Source organism: Poecile atricapillus, chromosome 3 (genome assembly GCF_030490865.1).
Source record: "Poecile atricapillus isolate bPoeAtr1 chromosome 3, bPoeAtr1.hap1, whole genome shotgun sequence".
NCBI lineage: Eukaryota > Metazoa > Chordata > Aves > Passeriformes > Paridae > Poecile > Poecile atricapillus.
Genome location: NC_081251.1, coordinates 46479864 through 46504302, shown reverse-complemented (window position 1 = coordinate 46504302; position 24439 = coordinate 46479864). Strand labels below are relative to the sequence as shown.

Here is a 24439-nt window from a genome sequence, read left to right as displayed (position 1 = left end):
TTAAATCAGCAACTTCATCAACACTTTTGGTTTTATATCAGATTTTCACTCTAAATAAGATTTTAAGACTTGAGAATTAGAAACAATTAAATATTAGATTATCAAGTAAGATGAAAAAATGACTTCTGCACTATCCAAAAAACACGTCTGTAAAACTGGCAAATTTGGGCTGCAAGAGAGATGGTTTGGATAGAGCATCCTCCCTATAATGTAGCTGATAACATGGCTTTAGGAAAGATACAGCCCAGAAAGAGCCCAAGTCTCCAAGCCTAATCAAGTGAACACAGGAGTAGACCCGATTATACATACCTTGCTGGATATTGTAACAGTATTGAGGATGCATTAAATAATTGAATAAATACACATTCTTCCCTCTCAGATAATGCAACAGCATTATCTTGGTTTTAAAACAGCACTATGAAATAAAAACAGGAGAGAAGCATCTTTAACAAAAAGAAGAGAGTTTGGAGTGGGTTACCACTAGAGAAGAACCCTCAAGGGCTTAGGCCCTCTGGTTAGTGTTAAGTTTCATCCTGAAATAGCATGGAACACGTGTATAGGCTGTTCTGGCTGCAAAATACCACAGCAGCTAAGAAATAATCTTTTAGTTAAGTACAGTCTAGTTTATCTACCTTTTTATAGCTTGGATTCTAATTTCGTATTTGAAATCCGACCATGTATTTGGCTAAATATTTCCTAACTTTTAAGGTCAGTGCTGTTAAAGATGAACCTAGTGAAGCTGACAGGTACTTAGCAAGTTCCTCTTTGAAAGAAACACATCCAGTTTTAGGGACTGGAGATGGGTGTAAAGCTACAGGGGCTGGTGTGTTGATGGAGCTGTCACATGGTGTTTCAATAAATCATCTCTGGCAGGCACAGAGGCCAGTGTCTCTTCTGGAAGAAGCAGATGATGAGGAGGCACCAAATTGCTCCAAGTTACTGAGCAAGAACAATGGATTTGGAACATTTTGTCTTGTTCTGTTACATCTGTGTAACTCCTGCCAACACAGAGAGGAAGCTGAAACTTAGTCCTATAACTGCAACTTCCAACTCTGTTCAATCGTATGCTGGCTTTTCCCTGTCTCTCTTTGTTGGGGCAGCAGTTTTAATAGTATAAAACAAGTACCAAATACTTACTTTTGCCCATAAAGTAAGAATGAAATTTGATAGATGAAAATAAGACAATTTTCATCTTTTAGACTTCTGGAGCCAAAAGTCCATTTCTAGTGGAAATAAAAGCCAGAAGTTCCATTTCTCTGGCTACCTTGCAAACACAAGCCAGATTTTCACACCTTTCTAATGTGGAGGACAATACTGAGGTGTCCATATTGGGACCAGTGTTATTTAATATCTTCTTTAATGACATGGATGAAGGGATTGAGTGCACCCTCTGCAAAACTGCAGATGACACAAAACACAGCGATGCAGTTGACAAACCTTAAGGATGGGACACCATGCAAAGGGACCTGGACAAGACAGAGATGTTGGCCCATGGAAATCTCATGAGGTTTAACAAGATCAAGTGCAAGATGCTGCACCTGTGTCACGGCAACTCTCGTATCAATCCAGGCTGGGGAATGAACAGATCAAGAGCATCCTCCCAAAAGGCCTTTGGGCTGCTGGTGGAGGAGAGGCTGGACCTGACCCAGCCATGGGCACTCCCAGGCCAGAGAGCCAAATGTGACCTGGGCTGCATCCAGAGCAGAGTGGGCAGCAGGGGAGGGAGGGGATTCTGCCCCTCTGCTCTGCTGAGCCCCACTTGCAGGGCTGCATCCAGCCCTGGGGGCCAGCACAGGAACGGCATGGAACTGTTGGAGTGAGTCCAGAGGAGGGACACCAAGTTGATTAGTGATGTGTCACCTCTCCTGTGAGGCAAGGCTGAGAAAATTTGGATTTTCCACCTGGAAAAGAGAAGGCTTTCAGTGACCAAATTGCAGCCTTCCAGGACCTGAATGGAGCCTGCCATAAAGATGGGGAAAGACTATTTACAAGAGGATGTAGTGACAGGACAAGGGGGAATGGCTTTAAACTGAATGAGCAAAGGTGTAGATTAGGTGTTAGGAAGAAATTCTTTACTGTGAGGGTGGTGAGACACTGGAACAAGTTCCCAGAGAAGCTGAGGATGCCCCAATTCTCTAAATGTTCAAAGCCAGGCAGGAAGGAGCTTTAAGCAAGTCAGTCTAGTGGAAGGTGTCCCTGCCCATGGAAGGGGGGTTGGAATCAGATGATCTCTAAGGTCCCTTCTAACCCAAACAATTCTGTGATTCTATGTCTTTAAATGGGCAGATGCCTTATATGTTATTTTGAAATCTTAGTATTTAAGAAAAACAGAGTGATGAACTGAGAGGATCTGTATAATCTAGAAAAACATGTGGGAAAAACAACAGGAAGGCTATAAACAACATAGAGTTAGGGATTAGGTAAAGTGCCTGCAATAAGAACTACATGATACAAAAATGTGTGTTCACGTTCTGGCTAATCCAGGAATGAAAAATGCTGAGCTTATGGTATTCATGTGTCTGGTCTTGCTCCTAAAAGTGACTGTACATATTTCATTTGTACACATATATTTAAAATTAATAGCGGTTGCCAAAGGCAGAACTAAGCATGTTATAGAGAATGTAAAATTTATATAAAGATATGGCTTTCAGGCAGCTGCAGAAGCAAGACTCTCTAGGGCCTGCTTAGTTTTTAAAAACGTAACAGCAGCTCCAATATTATAAGTACAGTGTATAACAAGCAATAGAAGAAAACGGAACAGTTTACTTGAAATAGCTTGGGAGCATATCCTCACCATTTTCTCCAAGACTTGTGCATTTAGATATTGGTGGCATTGCTTTTGGGACTATCGCTAGGGAAGCCTGAGTTTACACCACCCCAGTTGGCAAGCTTCAACATTTCTGCCAACACATTATCCTGCACCACCAAAGCAGCAGCCAGACTGACAGCCAGTATCCATTTCAATCATCTCACTCAGATATAAGCACCAGAGCAGCCTCACCTCTTTGGCATCAACAGTAAAAGTCCAGGATTGGAAACCACCGGTTTTTAATGCTTATTCAAGGGGCTTGGTACCAGCACTGGTGTCAGCATCTTCCTTTCTGCCCCATAAACAGACATGAGAGTGCTCAGGCACAGAATTGCCTTATCCTCTTTTCCTCCCCTCACCATGCTACCTTAAGTCTGCCCCTCCCCTCCATCCCCACAGAGTCTAATATAGAATCAGAGAACGGTTTGGATCGGAAGGAGTCCCTGCCACTGGGTGAGACAGCCCCGGCTTTGCAACCACAACACTGAGCGCTGGGGAACACCACTGCTGACCAGGCACCCGCAAGATGTGGCACCACTCACCCCTTCTCTGGGTCTGATGACCCAGCCCATTTTTTCACCCAGCAAACAGTGCACCCAGTTTCTTCAGGATGTTGTGACATAGCATCTAAGGGTTTACTCAAGCCCAAATGGACACCATCCACCTTTCCCTCATCCACAGTGGGGTCAGCTTGCCATAGATGGAGATCAGGTTGGTCAGTCAGGACCCGTCTTTCACAAGTGCATGCTGGCTGGGCCTGATTGTCCTGTATGTGCTCTGTGACAGTGCTTAGTACCATGTGCTCCATGACCTTTCCCTGGCAATAAGGTCAGGCTGCCAGATCCTCCTTGTGGCCCTTTTTGTAGGTGGGCCTCACATTTGCTACCCTCCAGCCAACTGAGACCTTTCCAGTTAACCAGGACAGTGGCAAAATAATTTAAGTGGCTTGACAAGCTCTTTCACCAGCTCCATCAGTATCCTTCAGAAGTAGATTATTGCTAATTTGTCATGGCTGAAATTGTTAAAACAGGATCTTTTGGTGCTGCAAATTGGAATTTATTTTGATAGAGTTTGCTGGGCATTTTAAAAAGTCTTAAGTACTTGAAGTAACTAACAAGTTACTATTTACTATTCAGAATACCATTAGAGATCTGTAACGTCACAGAGAATGTTCTGGGTGACTAATGAAACATGTATTCAGAACTAAACAATTTAAAGGTTTTAGACTTCCAGTACAATACCAACACAATACTTAGGTGACTTTGGGGGATACCAGCACTGCTGTAACTTTGCAGGTATGATTAAACTGCAGCTGCTCTTCTGGTAGGACTTACCACATGAACTCAAGGAATTTTCAACTGTGCTGGTTGCATCTGCTTAGCACTGACATTCCTAGCCACTACCTTCTGGTTTAGGTTACTATCCATATTAGGTATACCTGCCTACCTCAGCTTAAGAGATAAATCTCACCCTGAATTCTCAAAGCCAGTCTAAGCTTAAGCTCACAAATGTATGCCAGTTTGTTACTTAGAACCAGTTGTCTTAATTCAGAGGGCTATTTAGAATATCTAATGCTCATGAAAAAGATACAGGTTAAATGTAAACAACACATTTTTGTGTTCATTTAGAGAAACTGTTTTAGTTTCAAGAACAGCATAACATGTTCACTTGGCTTCATTTCACACGCTGCCTCATTTTAAACTGCCAATGTGTAGAGATGCATCCCCTACTGGAGCAGTGTAAATTAGGACAGTAAGGACAAATCTATTTCAGAATTAAGCCATTTGGTACCAAAAAGCATGAAGAGAGCGAAGGATAGAATTGCTGGATCATCACTACAAACAATTTAAGCGAACTTTTATTGAAGCGTTAAGTTGTGGTACAGATATTTTTAAATGATCAAAGTCTAACACCACAGAAATTATAAACACCATACTCCCCCCAACCTGATCACCCAGATAGTTCAATAACCCATTCAACAGCTTTCATTTTCATAGACGAGGCTTATGCTTCTTTTTGTAAGATGCATTCTTTCAATATTACTTTAAAAGGGATCTTCAGTCTACTTAAAGGACCTCAAGCCAAAAAATGTCAGAACAATTGGGACAATGCAAGAACAAAAAAAATACCCCATTGAAATATTGGTCCTCAATATTAACACCAAAAAGCATTAGTGCCATTTACAGCATGTAATTGATAACATTGGTAAAGAACATCAATAATATGCTTAAAATAAAAAAAAAAAAATCAAAATGTTCCAACCACTTGATTTCTAACCAAGCAGACTTTAGTTTAGAAGCACTGAAAAAGCGCTTCATTCATAAATACGGAAGGAACAAAAGAACCATTGTATCAAACCAGAAAGACTCAAAACATTGCACGGACAAGAGGGGAAAAAAAAAAATCTCAATTTTGTTGTTAACATGCTGGTCTCACAGCTGTTAAATCCCAGTATTTGCAAACAAACATAGCTGAAAGTGTGCCAGCTTTTCAAAGCCTACATTTTAGTCAATACTCATTAAAGTGACTTTGAATTACACACTAATTCATGCTCCATGAACAGCATTCTACTTTGCTTCTGTCCAGGTGTCCCAGACAGCTCTTGTTCTACACCTTCACTTAATGCCCTCAAGTCACAGTAAGAGGAACCACCTTAGCAATTAGGAGGAAAAAACAGATGAAGTCACAACACTCAAGTACAACATAAGTCACATGCACAACAATGTCACAGGACTGTCACAAGACAGAGGCATTAGCTTTGCTTGGAACAACAAAATGAAGTGACACTGGACCAGTTTAGAAGCGCTCTTTACAGTCCCAAGTGGCAGGTCACAGGTTTTACTGAGAATAATCCAAGCCAATCAACTCACCCAGACGAGCAAAATTCCAGTCCTCCACTAGCCCTACCTGCCTGTGCTCAGAAGCACCAGCTTCCTGGTCTGACACAGCAAAGGATTAGGACAGAAAATGCCTGCTGCCAATATGAACTTGCACTTTGCAAAGCTGTCACATAATTATGCCAAGGGACTTGAAGCCTGGCTCAGCTCTTCCCCTGTCAAGTCTTGGACCTTCATCAAATTCTGCCGCCGCGTAGCGGTGTGACAGCTTGGGGATGTGGACAGACAAATGACCATTAAGGTGAGACAAAACTTAGCCTGCACTAGTACCGATACCCAAGTTACTAAAGGTGAAAGACCAATGCATTAGCTCAGTTCTACAGAAGAGCTGAGCAAATTCCTAGTAGCTTTATTAGAGCATGAAAAGTCAGTCTGATTTAAAAATAAATCAACCACCACCTGTAGTAGCAAAACAATTTGTAACTGTTTTAAGAACTTTCTCCAAACATGAAAGTGTTAATTAGGAATCAGTTTCATTAGAAATCATAGAAGTTCATCAAAAACTGTTTTAGACTGAAATCACAACATAGATTAAAATAAAAAAGCGTGACAATTTAACAGAGAACTGTCCCCAGTAAGTAGGTTGAGGCTGAAGTCTAATGAGGACGAAAGCCTTGTCTGTGGGGAATTTTTGGTGATACTTGGAGAAAAACTATACTGTGTGTAATTCTACCTGAATCATTTTTACAAGTGTTGTAAAGTTTCATACAGTAAGATTTTTCTACATGCACTTCAATTTCACAGCAAGAGTGGCATAGAGTACCTAAACACAGAAGAGAGCATTCATGCAAGATATCTAACTCCTTGATATAATAATGCATACAATTCAAAATGGTTATACTATGATTACACCTAGGGCTTTCCACAACTACAAGGTGGTGGGAGTGGAAAGCATGGCCCCCTGAATCATTAACTAGAAAGCAACCACCACCTTCTATATGGGATTTCTTTTTGCGTTTTTTCTTCATTCTTAATCAACTGTGCTGTTGCTGGCGATTTTTTGTAAAACTGGTAAAAACAAAATTATAATCACTGAATTGGGCAATCTGGTGATCAAGACGTTTAAACCCCTCAATCTTCTGGGCAGAGGAAAACACTGTGCGACATTTAGAGCTCTAGAAAACAAAAAAAAAAAAAAAGAAAAAAGGGAAAGTTACTTAAAAAAGTGTCATTTAGAGATGGATTAGCACACTGCATTTCATATATGGTTCTTACTAATACATTTTAAAACCACTCTTCCTGACAGTGGTGCAGAAAGCCTCATTCCCAAGCAGTGATTCTGTCACCTACATATGGTACTGCTGTTCTGTGAACAATTATGGGGGGTGGAGCACCTCTCTTATGGACACAAGTTGAGAGAACTGGGGTTGTTCAGCCCGGAGAAGGGAAGGCTCTGGGGAGACCTTAGAGCACCTTCCAGTACCTAAAGAGGGCTGCAAGAGAGTTGGAGAGAGACTTTTTTTCCAGAGCATGTAATGGTAGAACAAGTGGTAACAGATTTAAACTGAAGGAGGGTGGGTTTAGATTAAATATTACGGGGGAATAAAAAAATCTTCATTGTGAGGGTGGTGAGACACTGGAACAGGTTGTCCAGAGAAGTTGTGGATGTCCAGTTCCTGGCAGTGTTCAAGGCCAGGCTGGATGGGGCTTTGAGCAACCTGATCTAGTGGAAAGTGCCTCTGTCTACTGCAGGGGGGTGGAACTAGATAATCTTTAAGGTCCCTTCCAACCCAAATAATTTTGTGGTTCTCTGATTAGCTGAGAGCAACACCATTAACAGCAGGTGTTCTGCAACTGACAGTTGCAGACAAATCGACAAAAAACGCCGAAGCAAGAAATTATGCCTACACAGAACTACACAGGAATCATTAGAATTCTTGGACCGGGATGCCAAATCTTGCTGTTTCTGAAGTTTTCTGAAGATCAGATTTAGTACATGCCAAAGCAAGACTGAAGGGTATTTTTACTTTTCAAACTTTTACTTTTCCAGGCAAACTGAAAACTGTTAATCTCCAGTGACAATCTCTAGCCTTGCTTCATTTGTGTCTATATGTATTTCATCAGCCAATAAGCTAATGCAAGAAAACTCACCTGATTGACAAAGAGAGTTGTCACAAATTTTCCTGGCTTGAAGACCTCTACAACTTTTCTAATCAGGTCATCATAAGAGGTCTGACTTATGTTTGTTTCAAAACTAACATAAGAAAACTCTGGTTCTGGAGTGATGTGAATAGTCCAGTAAGTTCCCTGGAAAAAAAAAAAAAAAGTATTACCACCAAATAATTATTTATTTTATTTACCAATGTTAATTATTAATGAGTGTATAACTTACATCCGATTTCATCCCATTCATTGAATACCCACAAGGATTGAACATTGTAGCATCAATAACAGAACCTGGTATCAGGTCACGAATTCCACTCATCTGAAACAAAGTTAAACAACTCTGTTTATCATGCACCCTTACACTCCTTTAGATGTAACTCAAATGCAGAATGAACATTTACCCAGCAAAGAGGACAGCAGAATTCCCCCAATAACAAGTCAGTGTGATTATGTGTACCACTACAGATGACCTTGGTTTGTATCCTGTCACTACACCAATGGCAGTGACAAGCTGCATGCAACAAGCTATCACACTGCCTCTTACAGAGCCCAGCTGCATCCATCCAAGACAAGGAAACAGTTCAGAACTGCAAAACATTTTTGCTTTTGCTGCTGAAATGGAAAACAGAGCTTTTCTTCAACTACTCTCCACAAAGTGAAGGCTGTTTACATTTACTCCAGAGTAAGGATATGCTACTTTATACCCCAGAAAGAAGTGCAATCCCAAGTGTTTTGATTTACCCCGCAGTACCTGAGCTACAGCCAAATCTCAACAGCAAATACAGTATGAGAACCAAAGCCTAAGATGGAAAACAAGATGAAGTCAGTGTACTTGTCAGGAAAACTTATTCATGACACATGACTTCATCTGGGAAAAGGAGGCAAACCCATCAAGTTATGCTTAGACCCCAAATCTGCCCTTCTCCTCATGGAAAAGGCTCCCTGATTTAATCTTCATTTTGATAACTACTTAACCTTTTTGTTCCTTATCTCCAGTCTGAGCCTTACTGCTCGTAATCTACATCCTTAAAGGTTACTCAACTTGTGGTTTTATTTCTACTCACATGTTCTTCAGAGTAAAAGCTTCCAATCACCCAAAGCACTGCATATTGTTGCCTTCACTAAAGGAGGGCATTGAAAACATGAAGTTATATTCTCCCAAAGCATTCTTGAGTTAAATCAATTTTCCTCCCGAAGGAAAACAACACTTTCTATGACATCTCTCCTACCACAAAATAAACCTTGTACTAAAAGGTAAGTGAATGAAGCATTTCGTTGCTCAATTTCCACCATTCCCCAAAATTTTCAGTTTTCAAGCAAACATACACGAGTGACATCATTTGCAGTAACACCATCTTTCATGTAGAACTGGTCCATAACTACTGGGTCAAGCTCACTCATCAGAATTTCCAGTGTCTGATCAGGCTGATTGGATATCCGACTCTCTGGGAAATCCAGGGTGTACAGGTACCTACATGAAGCACAAATCAAGTATGTAACACATATTGACAGCACCAAGTTCCACTGTAAAGACTTCAAACTCTTTACATACATACCAGCAATCAGAATTCATACGCCCCATGCAATAAGCTGCTCCATCTAGACAAGACAAAAAATTTTCCAGTTAATGTACCACAGCTGAACATTTATGTAAAATATTCTATTAATTTCTTATTTAAATACAGGGGCCTTTCACAGAACCCCATGAGGTTCACTGATGCAGTCAGTACCATATCAAATAACCAGGCATTTAACTTCAGGAATGCAAAGTTAAGAATCAGAAAAGCAAGCTTCCTTAGAAGTGGGTCTTGACACCCCAGCTGAGAGGCTGCTATCAGGAAATCGATATTACAGTTTAGCTATGCACAGAGAGAAACCCTGGTACTCTTAAAGCCTCTGTTAAATGCATTTATGATTATAACTTCTTTTCAGATAACTCAGATGAGTACCCCAGCTTCCATGTTCCTTCAAAAACCTGTCACCTTAAAATTTTAAATTCTTCTTTCAAGTCTTAAACTGTATTAAATGTTTAAATTCAGTTTTTAGCATAGTAACTTCTCTGAGAAGTCACACATTTCTCTGAGAAGCCCACATTTTTCTCCAGTGCATTACTTACTTTAAATTACTATCCTAGCTTTTTAATAGGGCTTTCAGAATTTGGCAGAGTGACTGGAAATCTGAAGATGACCCAATTAAGACAAGGTACTAAATGTAAAGCTTGGTATAATTTAAGTTTTGATCTTGGCAAACCAGTATCAGAAATTCAGAAAATAAGTATTTACAGCTTTTGACTTTCATGCAACAACTGCTGAATTCTTGACCTGGCAGCCTGCACCCATTGTACTGCTCATCACTTCTCATACATCAATCCTTCACCCAGCTTTGTTGAAGTTTCATCAACTTACTTGGGAAAATTTCATTAAGAAACTCTACTTCTTCCTGGAAATTCCTATGTGGGTACTCCTGGTGGGAAGGCTTCATGAAATTCTTGCGTGAATAAAAGAAGCTCTGAAAAAATAAAGGTGCATCTTAGGTATTGAGTATATGCATCCATCTTGAATCTAAGAGTTTAGAAAACTGCAAGCATGTATCATGAACTTTCACAGGACCTAAGTTTTCCTTGCCAAAACACTGTATCTGTATTCCCATTTCAGAAGCACACAGTTATTCCTATCTTAATTTCTAAGCTTCAGGAGACAGTTTACTTACAAAGTTGTTTCCCACTGGACAGCATGGGCACAGTTACTCTTAAGCAACTCAGCACAATAGCTTTTGTTAGTTAGCACCCACTAAGAGACAAAAAAAAGGGCAACTGCTGCAGCAGAACAATCTTACATTACAATCTTGCCATTATGGGAAGCATACATAAATGTCCAAGTTTCAGAATATTTAATAAAGAGTGAATTTGAAATATTAGCAAAAAGCTTTTTGTACATTCCAAAGAAGATTTTTTTTACCTTACCTGAATTGAGTCAAACCCACTGTACTCCCTAGCAAGCTCCAACAGGGGAACCAGTGCTTGCAGTAAGAGGGTGGTACCACACGTCTTCAAAATGAAACGTCTCTTGGAGACAAACATGCTACTCTCACTGTAAAAGAGGTGTTAAGACTATATTAAGTGCTCTGCATAAAACAATCCAGGAGGGAGTTGTTAGGTCTTGGTACTTATCCCAACCAAATGCATTACTCTAAGTGAACACTCAGTATACGGCACAAACACACCCAGCAAATAGATCAAATCAATAGAATGCAGCTAACATTTGAGAGCTGTCATGATTTCCCAAAACAAACACCTGCTCCAAGCATGATATGACAGAGCTGTCACACTACAGGAAAAGGCAGACACATGAGACACCCTTAAACTGTTTGAGAAATACAAACATGCTGTGAAGTGGGTACACAGGCACAGCTGTATGGTATGTCTCATAAGTAAGATACAGAAATTAACTATATATAAACTAAGTCAGATACTTAACTACAGCCCAGCTGAACTGGAGACAGGCATTCATACTACATCCAGAACATTTCAACATGTTTAACAAGTATCTTTCCATCAGGTAACTGAACAATGGGAGTAAAAATTAAGTAACTCAGCTTGGAATGCTGTATACAAATTCAAAATCGAGGTTAAATTTTATCCAGGATGCAGTGCAACTAGTTACTCTTTCCAGAATTTTGTTTTAAATATGTGAAGCTTGAAGAAACAAGACTTGAACACAGTTTCTTTGACTAGCTTGCTCTTAGCACAACCTTGCCCTCAAGGCAGTCTTTTAGAGTACAAAAGCTTCAGTATTTGTAATCTGAAGTAAACCAGAGAATGTCAAACATGTCTGTAAAGTTCATGTACAAAAAGCAAGAAAAGTATTTTGCAAGATGAAAAACACATGGCAAAAGTAGTGTCCTTACAACTAAACACAGCACAACAAAAAATCCAGGGTTCCAGGAAAGCTACAGTTTTACAGATACCCTTAGGTCAGCTGCAAGTGTTGTTCCATTTGATTGTATTATGTGCAGTTAAAGCTGATCTACCAATAAGGATTTTCTGCTGATCTATAAGTGACACCTATAGCCTATTATGGTGAAGCAATTAATACTGAAATTCTGTATTGGGGACACTTATTTACCCATGGACAAAAATCAGTGATGAGGTGCAAAGCCACCACAGCTCTGTCAATGCTGGTTAAAGGGAAAAAGAAATACAACTATGATGAGATTTGCACCTCTGAGCAGGAGGTCCCTGCAAGTTGTAGCCATCAACTTGCCATTAACACAAGACTGGGTTCTCAGCCATGTGAATCACATATGACAGCTTTCACTTTTTTCCCTCCTAGGGACTAAAAGAAGGAGCCAGTGCCTTACCTGAGTACATAAGCTTCCTGCTTGTCAGTTTTTGTCACACTTATGATCAAACAATGCACATTCTCCAGAAGTTTGTCCCACTCAATCCTGTGAAGAAATTACAGAAGAGCACAAACAACAGGTTAAACAAACCAAAGCTTGCTGGAGCCCTGGGTAAAAAGCCCAAACAAGACTGGAGTCTTGATTTACTGGATCTGAGAGCACAAAATGGGAAGAGTTTTCATACAGGGACTGTCTCTCACAATACAGTAACACTCCATTCTTTGCTTTTGATGGCTCAGTAGTCCTCAAAAATCTGTTACCATGATCTGCTGCATGCAGACAACTGCTGAACAGCAACCTCAAGCTTCTAACCAGGTGAGCCAGGATAACCTTAAATCCTGCATCCCACAGGCTGGTAACAGAAGGTATGCTGTAGCTTGAACCTCTGTGCACTTCAACCACAGTAGTCATTGACAACTACTACAGCAATAAACCAGTAGGTTATCACTGAGATGTTTTAATTGACTAGTTTAGAGTCAAGTTTGTAATTTAACTGAAAAGCTAAAAACTATTATTAATAGATTCAGTGGTCTGAACGCCTCTTTGACCAACCAAGATCACAGAATTCCTTCATACAGTGCAAACGGTAGCTATGGTGCTAGAATTCAGTATGGTGGTAGAAGTTTAATATTTCAATTCTTTACTAATATTACTCATTCTACAAAGAATCTGAAACAAAAAAAAACAAAAACAAAAAACAAAAACAAAAAAAACAAACAAACAAAAAAACAAAACCAAAAAACACCCCAAACCCAAAAACAAACAACAAAAAACAAGGGCTCAAATTAAGCCAAAAGACTGACGTACTCAAGAGAAACGAGGGACTTGCAAAAAAACTACTTTGGTTGTCACTTTAGTCTTGTGTCTACACCAGATTAGTAGAATTCAACATAGTCAATTTTGCTAAAAATAAGACAGGAACAGATACAGCTTCCTGACGTCACAAAATTACGAGAGTGCCAGCTGTCCTACTTCTCCCTTGCCTCAGCATATTCCACCTGCAGGTTTGTGCTGGCTCCTGTCCTCGGGGATGTCATGATCCAAGAGATTTACTAACCCAGCACAAAACTAAGCTGCCCATCAGTAGAGCTAGAATAACTGCAGGAGCTAGGAGCATGAAAAAATTGCCAATTTTTCATCACCAAGCAAGCTCAGCTTGGCCATATAAAACTGTCAGCCTAATCCTTCTTCAGGAGGCAGACCTCTCACCCTTTACTGACACTGCAAAAGCCCCATGGCTGTACTCCAGGACAGAGCACTCACTGTTAATTCCATCAACACTTTCTCCTGCAGCCACCAGTCTTTCCCCTTAGAAAACTGGTCAGTCTGTGAAGTTGTAATTTTGTATTCTGCCATATGTATAATTAAAACATCCATATATTCTTTAGTCTTTCTAAACAGTCAGCAAATAAATGCCTTAACTTCTCCCTCCATTAATTCATTCATTCAGAAGAATACCTTTTGAAAATGAATTCTGTACCTTTACTAACTCAAGGATTTTCCCATTTAAAATACATATTACACCAGAACAGTAATACTTATATATATGACTCAACCATAACATACATTAAGAAAATTCTATCCATTAAAAAAACCCTCATAAGCAAGTGTACATCTGATTAACTTAGAAATTCAGTGATATAACTGGATACTTAAAATCAAAGTGAGGTTTACTCCAGTTAGTGACCCTTGATGAAATGCTTTTCTGCAAACACAAACATGACAGCACACTCAAATCTCCATGTTAAATTAAAAAGCTTATTTTGAATGCTCAGCTCAGGTTGCACTCATTTACTCAGCTCTATGCTTATGTCATTGATTGGATTTAGCTCTGTTCCTAAAACTCAAGTGTACATGAAAATGCAAGCAGTGCTCACCTTAAAAAGAGTGGTAAATGCAGAGAGTGAAATAGGTATCATAAACTATCTTCTAAATGCTCCTAAAAAGTCATACTATTTTGCTAGTAAGAGTACTAAAGGATTTAGTTTTCTCTGGCTACAGCACACCAGCATAAGTTTGCCAGCCACTCCTCCTGTAAATTGAACTAAGTAATGTATTAGATTGTTCAAACCATTCCAGCATCCCTACTGACATTTTATCTGCCATTAAATAAACACCCAGAGTATGACACTGCATTTGGGAAAGGTGAGGAAGAGTTCCCTGATGCTGAGCTGTACTAACTCCATTTGTACATTACTACAAATCTGATTTTGTACTTGTCCAAGTATTAATGGACATGTAACTATCTTAAGGCTTTGCAAGAGCACACGTCTCAGCCTTCACAAGCTTCTTACTCGGTCAGACAGTCAAAACCTCAGGCTTATGCAGGCAAGTGACACTTTTTCTTTAAGTATCACTGTAGTGCAGTTCTGCGCATGCATTTCAGGGAAACACCTTGTGCATGTTTTCAGACACATATTAGCAGAGGAAGATGTAACAAGTTTGGTAGTTCAGTGAGGGTCCAGTATAGCACCAACAATGCATTGTTGTGTGTTAAGTGCAAAGCCCAGGATGCAAAGGAAGTCCCATTATGCTTGCTGGTACCACAGCTGGTATTTCAGTTCCGTGGCTGAAATCTGCAGTTGCACAAGACCTTTGCACCACAGCTTTGCTCAAGTCCTCACTGTGGCACTACAGAAACCATAGCTAAGCATATACTAAATGTTGTGTTCAGCCTTTACAGAAATAAAGGGCAAGGTCACAGTTCAATCTGGCTAGGGCAGCATTAAGGAAAAATCCTACAACTTCAGAATCAGACAAGATGCCAGGTTTGCTCTAGAAGCATACACAGACTAACAAAGGGTTGCAATACCAGGATCAGCTGGGATACTGGCCTGTATCTAACTGCATTTTAAAGTTAAGTACAGAAAACTAAAGGAAGGCTGGATTTGAGCCAATATAATCTATTTAAACAAGATGACCTTACTATTTGGCATGTTCTATTGTTTAAAGCTAAGGAAGAACATCTGGGACTACTTTGTACCAAGTAGATTAAGTTCAGTACAAGTCTAACCCTTGTATTTCTTCCCCCTTTTTTTCTTGGATCCATGTAATTGTCACTAGTTGAGACAACATCTACTCACACTTGAACGAAGAAACAAAATCAACCTTAAAAGTAGTATTTCAGTAGTTATCACTACATGTATTGCAGCTATTCAATAATATGTAAAAATCCGCTAAGTTAGTAATTTAAGGTATTTGAGAGCACTACTAATTTGCATAGCTGAGTTAAGTTTCAACTTGGAAGCAAAGCCTGCAACTGAAAAAGGGTACCAAAGTAAGACTGATTCTCAGTGAAGTGCCATCATGGACATGCGCTCTTCAAAATTCCCCCTTCAGTGATCAATGTGCAAGGCATTACTAGTTCCTAAATTATTTCCCATAGCCAGACATCAAGACAATGCCACATTGGAAACTGCTTTCCTATACTCAAGCATAGTAGAATATGATCCATGAGTCATTGGCAGATTGCACTGGAAGCAAGTTCTGCAGCAGACCTGCAGACACGGACTTGAGACTGACTCCTCACTTATGTGGGCTTATTGACCACTTCCACATTACAAAGTTACAAGATCCCCTTTCTGAATTTTCAAATAACTGCTACTTATCCAGAGTCAAATTAGTTTCTTGAAGGGGCAAGCATCATACACCTCAAATGACTGCACCTTCTCAGAGAAGGGCATCCATGAAAAAGGAATACATCCACTCAAGTGTGACAAACTACCCTCACTTGAACAGTAAAAAGCTATTTGTTATACACCTGACTAGCAGAACATCCCAAAAATAAAAAAAAAAAAACAAAACAAAACCAAGTTTAACAACCTGATCAAATACCTGTGTGGCAATATTTAATGCCTTATCAACAGACTTGTTACCAGAGTACAAGTAACTTCCAGGCAAAAGCCAACCAGGTATGTCAGTAGGGAAAAGCTATTAGAACTTAGAGAGAAGTAGCTTAATTGTAGGAAGTATGCTTCATGAATAGTCAAAGTTCCTCTCAACCAAGTTCCAAAGCATCATATTTGCTCCTTTATTTCAGAAGCAAGTTTTCCTTGACAGATAAAACCATGCTTTTGAACACAAGATATTGGCCTCCTCTGAGCCTTTACCTTCAGGGGTAAAACACATCCTTTGACAAGAGTCAAGCATGCCAGGCACAATACTGCTGTTTCAGGCCAACTGGAACTGGGAACAGCAATTTGAAAAGATTAAGAACTACATCAAGAACTCATTCCTATCAGCAGCCAACAGCCTCCTCAAGCATACCACCCCAGTAACAGGACCTTGCTACGGCAGCCAGACAGCACTGTGGAGAAAAGCTGTACTGCAGTAGGGCAGGAATTCTTAGGAAATAAATCATATTTATTATAAAGACATCTTAAGCAGTATACATACTCTTGCATTGCTTTTCATTAGAATAGAACAGCTGACAATTCTGTAGTACCACAATTAATAAGCCTTTTAATCTTGACTATGTAAGACCTTGCTCTCATATTAAGCATTCAAATGCAGAACAATCTTTTATCCCCTCAACTGTTACCTACTAAGTGTTTTTAGGAGCCACATAGGTATCAGTTACCTCATTAGCCAGCTACAGTTAAACAGCAAATTCCTACCAATACTGTAATCCAGACAGCCTAAAACTGTGTCTAAACTGCCTAGGCAGTGGAGATGAAGCAAAGACACACAAAAGCTGGCTGAACATTGGTGTCAGCAGAGCTGGAACATTGCTTTCAAGCATACCAAAATAGGTAGGAACAGTACAGAGCACACAAAAGTCACAAGCATTTTAAAGCACCTCTCATCAGCTTGTGAATTTCTCTGCAGACAGGTGCATGTGAATTACTTCCTATTAGAAATAATTTATAAATTGCTGTTTAAGACAGGTTACCTTGAACCACTTACACAGACTGAGTTTAGGCTCAGAGCACTTGCAACTAAGATAAGTTTACATGGGCAATATCTGTGGGGTGCACAAAAGTGTCACACCCTCTACATGTTCTGAGCACAGCTATACAGAGAGACTGTCCACATCTCCCTTATCTTAAACCTAAGAAGCCCTAGAGGGACAAGCACTTAACATTGAGACAGGCACCTGTTGGAAAATTTCATCCACATTCAAAGTGATTCTGTGCAGTACTGCTCACAAAATCCCTCTTACCTACAAAGTCCCAAGCCAGCTACTTAAGAATGTTGCTCCCAAATTAAACCAAGATATTTCAGCAGTGGCACAAAGATGGCCACAGCTGGGGCTCTGAAGGCTGCATATTCCTCCAGTTGTGAGCCTTACACCACTATTGCAGTTATATGGGATAGGGACTCCATCCTTTACATCCAAGGAGCTCAATAGGTATTCCCAAGCCTCTCATATGCAAGGACATCGGAAATATTTGAGGAAGCATAAGCCCCAGCAGGCACAGCAGGACTTAAAAGCAACATTCAGGGCAAATTTGAGTGCAATTTTCTCCAGAAGGAACACAGTAAGACAGCAAGTATCTACCAAAAGCTCCAAGTCTTCCTGTTCTCCAGGCCAAGCAAACAACCATTAGGAAAGCCCTTTGAGGAATACACCAATAGCTGCTTATTTATATTCTACAGTCTCGCAAGGGCCCAGACCTTTGACAGAAATTGACTACCCAAATGGTTCAGCACTTTTAGTGGTAAAGTAGGAAAACGCCAGAAACTCTTCAACAGAAGTCTTCACTTCATGCAAGCAGTATCTAAATCAGTAGTAGTGAGAATAAAAGGGCTTGTTTCCATTGTGTGAAACCATTCTTTAATTACAATTTTGAGTTATAAGAAAGCACTTTTACCTGTAATTTTTACCTGATCTAAAATCTAGTTGATTACTATCCACTGCACTCTTACATAAAGTTCTCCAAATAATCTTGCATCACCTATAAAAAAAGCTTCACAAGTACAAGGGGACAGAAGCCCTTATCTCAGCACAGCCCTGTCTTCTTTCCAGAGTCCCTTCAGTTTTGTTCCAAAGCTCTGCAGGAGCAGGAGCAGAGCAGGGCTCATGGCCCAGCTTCCTCATACCTTCAGCATTTGATGAAACAGGCAGGTAACACTGGCCAGGACTGGGGGAAGGGGCAGAGATGCCACAGCACTGCAGCAGTGAGCTGACTCGGGCTACAGGGTGCAGTACACAGCAAGGATTTACAGGACTCCTACCAAATCCTTGACTGTATTGGTGCTTGGGAGCTTTCTTGTAGCACAGGGTCAGAATGTCCTAGCAGTATCACCCCATTGCTGAGTTTTCTCCAGCTTGTGTATAATATAGACAAATAGGAAGATTAAAAGTCCATAAATAAGCTCAGTTTCAGAGTATTCCTCATGGTTGAATGCTTGAGAGATGAGCTTTTAACACTGGCATAATTTATTTATGGTTTCAAACTTCTGTACATTCAAGATCCTGATAGGCCTCGAGAAGTAAACTGCATAGCTGCACATCATCTGAAGGAATTTTACTGTGGGGATAGTGAATGCACTACACAGTCACCATGGAAATCCAGGGCTTGCAGCAAGTTCATCATGTTTTCAACAAACCCTCTGCTTTCTATACATAGTTTAAGGCTATTTTTTCAGGGAAAAAAAAATGCTTTACAAAGCATGGTGTGAAGAAGCAATAAAATTAAAGTAAATTATTTTGAGACCACAAAAACATTAACTTCATTCCACTGCTAGATATAAGCAGGGGAGGCATATTTAGATGCTTGCCAGTAACCATTTCAACCACAAGATCTTTTTCATTAACAAGTGACCAAAAACACCCCAAAACTTAACAAAATAAAGCTCAAATTCCCTGCTTTTTAGTTGGGACCTTTATTGAATGTATTACAATGACAGATCTTTTCTGAAATACATTACACATAATCCAAACTTTTATCCAGAGAGTAGGTTTCCCCATAAGAGTGGAAAAAAGTCTTAATTGCATCAGGTCAAGAACTTCTTTTGCTGATGATATCCAGCAAAAACTTTAAAATATCTAATCCCTAACAAGCATGCACAACATGGAAATTTTTAGCTTTGAACACCAGCTTAGTCATTCAGTAGATGAATGGTTCACATTTCACTACTAAGCAGGTATTACGATACAAAAGGCAAGCTCAACTGGTTTGCAACTTGATTCTAATTTACCTATTGTTCTACAGTTTCAGCTTTGATTTCAGGTTCTGTTCAACATAAACTAGCTTATTCAATCACCTTTATAGACTTATCATGGCAGGATACATTGTATTCCGTTTGCATCTATCAGCTGTAACAGGTAATTGAATTCTAACAGTTTTCCAGAAGATAATGTTTGTAGGTTATTTCATGCTAGAAACACAGTATCACTGATAATTACACTCGGACTCAGGTTAATAGCAGTCTCACACATGTCACAGCTTCCTACCAAAGAAAGTAAGCAAGTTCCATTAGCATGTTGTATTAAGAGCCAATTAACACAAAAGTCTTCAAAGCCTGCTCACAGCTCTGACACTGCGTTAAAGACTACACGTTCAACAGTTAACAGTTCTTATCCACTCTATTAAAACTTTACAGCCATATCTAAACCACACAAAGGAATTATCCCAGCACCCACCCTGCAATTACTTTAAAAGCTCTGGGAGCAGTTTAAAAGTTAGGTTCGCAGTTTCGGAAAGTCTTGGCAAAAATTAGTCTGAGCCGACAAATGGAACATCAGAGAGCATGAATGTGTCAATGAGGAAAGCATTCGCAGAATGCCATCTCTAAACTACGTCTGCACATCAACAAAGTCAAACGAGTATTTCTTTGGAATTTCACATCTTAAGTCAAACACTACAGGACTCCTCCAGCACCCAAGTAGCTCACATCATCTGCAAGCATTTCAGCTAGGATTTTCCTTCCAGGATTGCCTGGACATTAACATTACAAGCTCTTACCCTGTATCTACTACACCACTAAGCCTCAAAGAGCTATAAAACCACATTCGATGATTTCCACGTTAAGTACATTATTCAGAAAGGTCTATATACCTTCACAAGTCAAAGTTACACAAGCAAATTACCTCATTACACCAACAGGTCAGAGGTAAAAATGTATTCCGCAGTGCTTCTGGTACAGCAGAAATGAAGCTTCTACTAACCATGGACACATGGGCTACTCATAGTTTAAAAAAAGGTATCAGCTCACTGCCAATTCACATCTGTGAAGAGCTAATTCTACCGACATATAGACATGGGAAATTTTCTGAGAAATACCAAAGCAAAGAAAAAGACAAACAAGACATTCTCTGAATGGAGATCATTAACATACTCCAAACATTAAGTACACTATGACAAGCTCTCTTGCTCAATCTCCCAGAGCAGCAGAGACCGCTGGGTAACAGCGATATGCACAAGCAGATCTGCATACACCGAGAGCCAGATCCTCCAGCAACTTGAAAAGCTGAGCAGCTGACCATAGTGAAAGGTGAACTACTCACATGAGTATAACCTTCAGATTTGTCCTGTTTGCTTAGGACAAGCTACATTTTCCAACTATGTCACTGATCCCACCTACATGTCATTTTTGTTGTCACTGCAAGCTCATCCATAGTTCTGCAGATTTTGCTTTGTACTTCAAGCTTGCAGCTACCATTTTCTTACACTTCCAGAACACAATTTTTTGTGGATCAACAGCTGGACCTTCACTTAGTCTAAGTGTTCCACAGAATCCTAGAACGGTCTGGGTTGGAAGCGCCCTTAGAGATCCCCTAGCTCCAGCGTTTCTACACCGTACCGCTCCAAAACGCAGCGCTGGCAACCTGCAGCACAGACGGTCAGTGCCCGCCTTGCCCAGCACGGCTCCCGAGCCGCCCCGAGCGCCGGCAGGTGGCCATCGGCCCCTGTGCTAACAAAGGCGGCGCAGGCACATTCCTGGGCGGCGGGCGGGGAGCGGCGGGAGCCGGTGCCGAACACGTGCGCCGGGAGCGGAGCGGCGCGGAGCGGGCCCCGGGCCTTCCTTCCCCGCCCCGGGCGGCGCCGAGCGCGGCGCCAGCGCATTCCCCACATGCCCATTGGGTGACGGGCGCGGCCCGGCCCTCCGCGCCGTCCCGCTCCCATTGGCCTCGGCTCCTCAATGGGGGAGAAGGACGGGAGCGGCGGCGCGGCCCGGGAGCGCGGCCAGGACACTCACGTGTAAAGCGCGGCTCCAGCCACACTTCTGGGGGAGGAAGGGGGCACCGCCTTTCCCGGTGCCTCCCTAGCTACGGTGCCCACCGCACCGCTGGGAGACACGGGAAGGGTCCCCGGGTACCGCCTGCTTCCCCCGGCGAGAGCCGCTTTATGGACCTCTCCGGCTACGCAGTGCCACACCGGCCATGTGAGAGGGAACCATCCACCGCGACAGCCGCAGGGATCTCCCTTCCCAGATGGCATTAACGGGGAGGGAGACTCCCGAGTCCCCGCTCTCCGCAGTACGGCACGGGCAGGGATTTCCCGAGCTTTCTCATCCCGAAACCGGCCGTCGGAGCGGGACGAGCCGCCGCAGAGGGGTGGGCTCCAGCAGCACTGCGCCACCGCGCCCGCTCCCCCCGCGGCGCTCCCGGCCGGCGCGGCACACGCCCGGCTCCGCGCTCCGCTCCGCCACATGTTGCCAGCGGGAGCCGCGCGGGGCTGCACGAGGTGGAGGCGCGGAATGGCTCCCGGCACCGCCGCCCCCCTGCCCGGGGGTCTCTGGAGGGCGGCGGAAGGTCATTCCCAGCGGGGAGACGCCGGGGCTGTCACCGGGAAAGCGGGAAGGCGGCCGGCAGCGCGGGAGCCCAGCCCCCACCGACGGCCACCCCGGAACCTGCCTTCCCCCGGCGCGGCCGCCATCGCCCCCCAAAGCGCCGCCACACCCGGGCCATTCAGGGACCCTCCCGCCCCGCCGGCCGCCCCCCAGGGGCAGCGCTGCCGCCGCCGCCGCCTCTCCCCGCTCCCACCCCACCCCGCCCCGGCCGATCGCGGACCTGGGTATGGTGCGGAGGTCGCCGGACCCCTTGCTCTGGTGCGGCTCCTGCTGCGCGGGCTGCTGCCGGGCGAACCACACCTCCAACAGCTTCTCGGTCCCTTCGAAGAAGTGTGCACCGCTCTCCTTCATGGTGAGACAACTCGGCAACCAACAACCACAGAAATTAAACGACAACCAAACTGCCGCCCCCGGCCGCCACCGTTCGCTGCTGCTGCACGGGCCGCGCTGCTGCCGCCGCCGGGTCCCAGTCCGTCCCGAGCGGGTTTCACCTTCTGGGGGATTTGCGTAATATTAATTTAAAAAAAAAAAAAAAAAGGAATAAGTAGAAGAAGGAAGGATTTTTTTTTTTTTAAACGGGCGAAAACCACCCGGAGTGCGCGGCGGCGGATGCGGCGTGAGCGTGTGTGAGCGGGTTACAGTCCGAGCGGGGGTGCGGGCGGGCGATGCGGTTCGGTTCCTTGTAGTCCGTGTGTTCCCCTGTTACAGAGAAGAGCGTTGAGCGAGCGCTAGCTAATGTCGCCGGCCATACTGTGTAAGCGAGGGGCCAGTGCGCACGCAGCCGCCTTTATACCCCCGCAGGTACCCGCATCACGCCGGGCCGCGCCGCTCATTGGGCACCCGCCGCTCCGGCCCGCCCTTCCCCGCTTCCCATAGGGTGGAGGCGACGCCTGTCAAGGCATATGCCGGTTCCTCTGGCCCCTCCCGCTGCAGCCCGCCCGCAGGGAGCGGGAGATGGAGTGCGGGCGGCGGCGGGGCCGGGGCAGAGGCAGCGCTCGGGGCCGCGGTAGCGCTCGGGGCCGCGGTGTGGCCGCCGTACCGGGATGGGACCGCCCCGAACATGGGTGGGAAGCACGGGCTGTGGTCGACAGGGAGCCGTGTCAGGGGAAGCAGGGCTTGAACATGGCCCAGAGACGGCGGGGGAGCATCCCCCGAAACCATTCGGAGCGTAGCGAGGGGCGAGCCCGAGAATTTCGGCTCTTCCGGGGCCGCGGCGGCAGCGCTGCGCCCGCACCCGGCGCTCCTTCCCTCTGTGCTCGCCGTAAGGCGCTCCCCTCGCTCGTAAGAGGAGCTCAGCCGAGCGTTCAGCCGTAGTTCCCGTTCCCTTCGCCCTATGCAGGAGCCCAGCGTGTGTGACCGAGAAATGGGGAGTCACCGGAACGCGAGTGTGTGGCACAAGGAGCCAGTGACCGGGCAAGACATGTGCGTCTGTGGGCGCACACGGGAGGGATCTGTGTGCGCGGGTCATTGCTTGATAACCCGCGACTCTTTTTTTCTGATATTTAGAAGAAATTGTTGAAAACCACATAGATCTATGGTCTCCTAAAGCATTTTTTAGCTATACTATAACACATTATAAACTTGGTTTTGCAATACTCCGTAGTCTGAGGAAAGTCTCGCTACTGACCAAATGAAGAACAGAAAATCCCGTCTTCCCCGACGAGCCTACGGTACTTGCACTCCATGGGACAGGCAGCAGCAGATGGCTGGGGGCAGATGAATGAGTCCCTACTAGGAGACAGTAAGATAGTATCGGACGGCATAATAGGCAGTGGGCTCTGTCCACCGGCGGAGGAGTGAGTGAGTCACTGAGCCAGTGAGTCACTGCCAAGGCAGCTGGATGTGAATCATTCCCTAGGTGGCTGGATGCCGCTGTATGCTCCCATGGCACAGCCTTAATAGCTGGCAGAGAACCATGTTCTCTAGTGCTGGGGCTTCACTGGTTTTTATTAACTTTGTGTGAGTTGTAACAACTCTAAAAAATAGGTTTTTCCTTTCTCAGCCGTTTGTCTGTACCTCCATGCTGCCTCCTTCCTCGTGCCGGCACAAGCACTTGCATGGCTGTGTAGTGGACTGCATCAGGTTTAGTGCTGACTACTTAGTTTTAATGATGGTTAATCGTTTTTAATTGTGATCAGCTTTAATTTGCATCAGTTTCCCAAGCCACTTCATGTCCCAGCTACATAGATGCTTGTATTGGTATAAATAAGAAGCTGTGCTTGTGCATGCACATCAAATTATGGATGAGGAGTGCAGGACCACTAGTTTCAGAAGTCACAATTGATTAAATCTGCTTGAAGTGCTCATAGAACTACACCTGAGAGTTTGTAGACTTAGTCCAGCCATATTCCACATTTACTTTTAATACCAGTCTACCCATCCTTCTTTTTAGATATGCAGAACTAGCTCCTAGTTCTGTTGGTTTAATATTTTCTCTGGTTTTTAGTCAGGTGTTTGATCCTACTTGTTGTTTGCAAGTGATCTGTGT

The 24439-nt window shown here is 43.2% G+C and overlaps 1 protein-coding gene across 1 annotated transcript; it reads right to left on the bottom strand.

Moving 5' to 3' along the window:
• Nucleotides 1-4649: 4649 nt before the first annotated feature.
• AMD1 (adenosylmethionine decarboxylase 1) lies at nt 4650-22700 on the bottom strand. Its single transcript, XM_058834796.1, has 9 exons — nt 22172-22700; nt 12172-12258; nt 10775-10901; nt 10218-10320; nt 9369-9411; nt 9139-9283; nt 8039-8131; nt 7798-7953; nt 4650-6821 (listed from the first exon to the last, which is right to left on the bottom strand). The coding sequence occupies exons 1-9, from the start codon at nt 22300-22302 to the stop codon at nt 6681-6683; spliced, it is 1026 nt and encodes a 341-aa protein (XP_058690779.1). The 5' UTR covers nt 22303-22700; the 3' UTR covers nt 4650-6680.
• Between the last annotated feature and the right edge of the window lie 1739 nt (nt 22701-24439).